At 63.5% G+C, this 1,420-nt stretch overlaps 1 protein-coding gene across 1 annotated transcript in view; it reads right to left on the bottom strand.

Annotated features, from left to right (window-relative positions):
• OTOF (otoferlin) overlaps positions 1–1,420 on the bottom strand; it is a gene marked incomplete at its 3' end in the record, with an annotated part of 29,895 nt that overhangs the window by 4,291 nt on the left and 24,184 nt on the right. The window contains exon 11 of the mRNA XM_017839736.1: positions 66–90. Within this exon, the coding sequence (XP_017695225.1) occupies positions 66–90 (25 nt within the window). The remainder of the gene's footprint in view (positions 1–65; positions 91–1,420) is intronic.

Here is a 1,420-nt window from a genome sequence, read left to right as displayed (position 1 = left end):
AGCTCCCGGAGGCAGGAGCGGAGCCTCTCCCTGTCCAGGCGGGTGCGGGACGAGTGCGGCTGCACCCGGTCAGCCAAAGCCACGAAGCGCCTGGAGGGGGAAAAACCGGGATGGGATTCCCACGGGAAGCCCCTTCCCCGGGAGGGACGGAAATGTCCCCGGTCCCCTCCCAGAGCTGCAGCACGACCGGGGGCGAGGGGACAGGGAAGGGGACAGGGAAGGGTGACAGGGAAGGGGACAGGGAAGGGTGGCTGGGAAAGGGGACAGGGAAGGGACACAGGGAAGGTGACAGGGAAGGAACACAGGGAAGGAACACAGGGAAGGGTCACAGGGAAGGTGACAGGGAAGGAACACAGGGAAGGGTCACAGGGAAGGGTCACAGGGAAGGAACACAGGGAAGGGTCACAGGGAAGGTGACAGGGAAGGAACACAGGGAAGGGTCACAGGGAAGGTGACAGGGAAGGGTGACAGGGAAGAGTGGTTGGGAAGGGTGACAGGGAAGGTGACAGGGAAGAGACACAGGGAAGGGTGACATGGAAGGGTGACATGGAAGGGTGACAGGGAAGGGTGACAGGGAAGGGTGACAGGGAAGGGTGGCAGGGAAGGGTGACAGGGAAGGGACACAGGGAAGGGTGACAGGGAAGGTGACAGGGAAGGGTGACAGGGAAGGGTGACAGGGAAGGGTGACAGGGAAGGGACACAGGGAAAGGAAACAAGGAAGGGACACAGGGAAGGTGACAGGGAGGGTGACAGGGAAGGGTCACAGGGAAGGAAGACAGGGAAGGGACACAGGGAAGGGTGACAGGGGAGGGACACAGGGAAAGGTGAGAGGAAAGGTGACAGGGAAGGGCTGAGGGAAGGGTGACAGGGAAGGGTGACTGGGAAGTGTGACAGGGAAGGGACACAGGGAGGGGTGGCTGGGAAGGGTGACAGGGAAGGGACACAGGGAAGGGAGACAGGGAAGGGTGACAGAGAAGGGACACAGTGAAGGGTGGCTGGGAGGGTGACAGGGAAGGGTCAGAGGGAAGGGTGACAGGGAAGGGTGACAGGGAAGGGGACAGGGAAGGGACACAGGGAAGGGTGACAGGGGAGGTGACAGGGAAGGTGACAGGGAAGGGCGGCTGGGAAGGGTGACAGGGAAGGGACAGAGGGAATGGACACAAGGAAGGGACACAGGGAAGGTGGCACAGAGGGGTGACAGGGAAGAGTGGCTGGGAAGGGTGACAGGGAAGGTGACAGGGAAGGGTGACAGGGAAGGTGACAGGGAAGGGCTCAGGGGTGGGTGTCCCCTCATCCCAAGGACAGGGCAGGCTGAGCTGACCCCCCCGGGGCCTGGGGCCCTGCCCCGTGTCCCCTGTGCCCCCCGTGTCCCCCGTGCCCCCCGTCCCCGTGTCACTCACTGGCAGCCCCCGCTCAGCTC

This window comes from Lepidothrix coronata, unplaced genomic scaffold (genome assembly GCF_001604755.1).
Source record: "Lepidothrix coronata isolate B3197 unplaced genomic scaffold, Lepidothrix_coronata-1.0 Scaffold473, whole genome shotgun sequence".
In the NCBI taxonomy this organism is placed as follows: domain Eukaryota; kingdom Metazoa; phylum Chordata; class Aves; order Passeriformes; family Pipridae; genus Lepidothrix; species Lepidothrix coronata.
The sequence above is the reverse complement of the archived record's forward strand: the minus strand, read 5'-3'. Positions and strand labels throughout refer to the sequence as shown.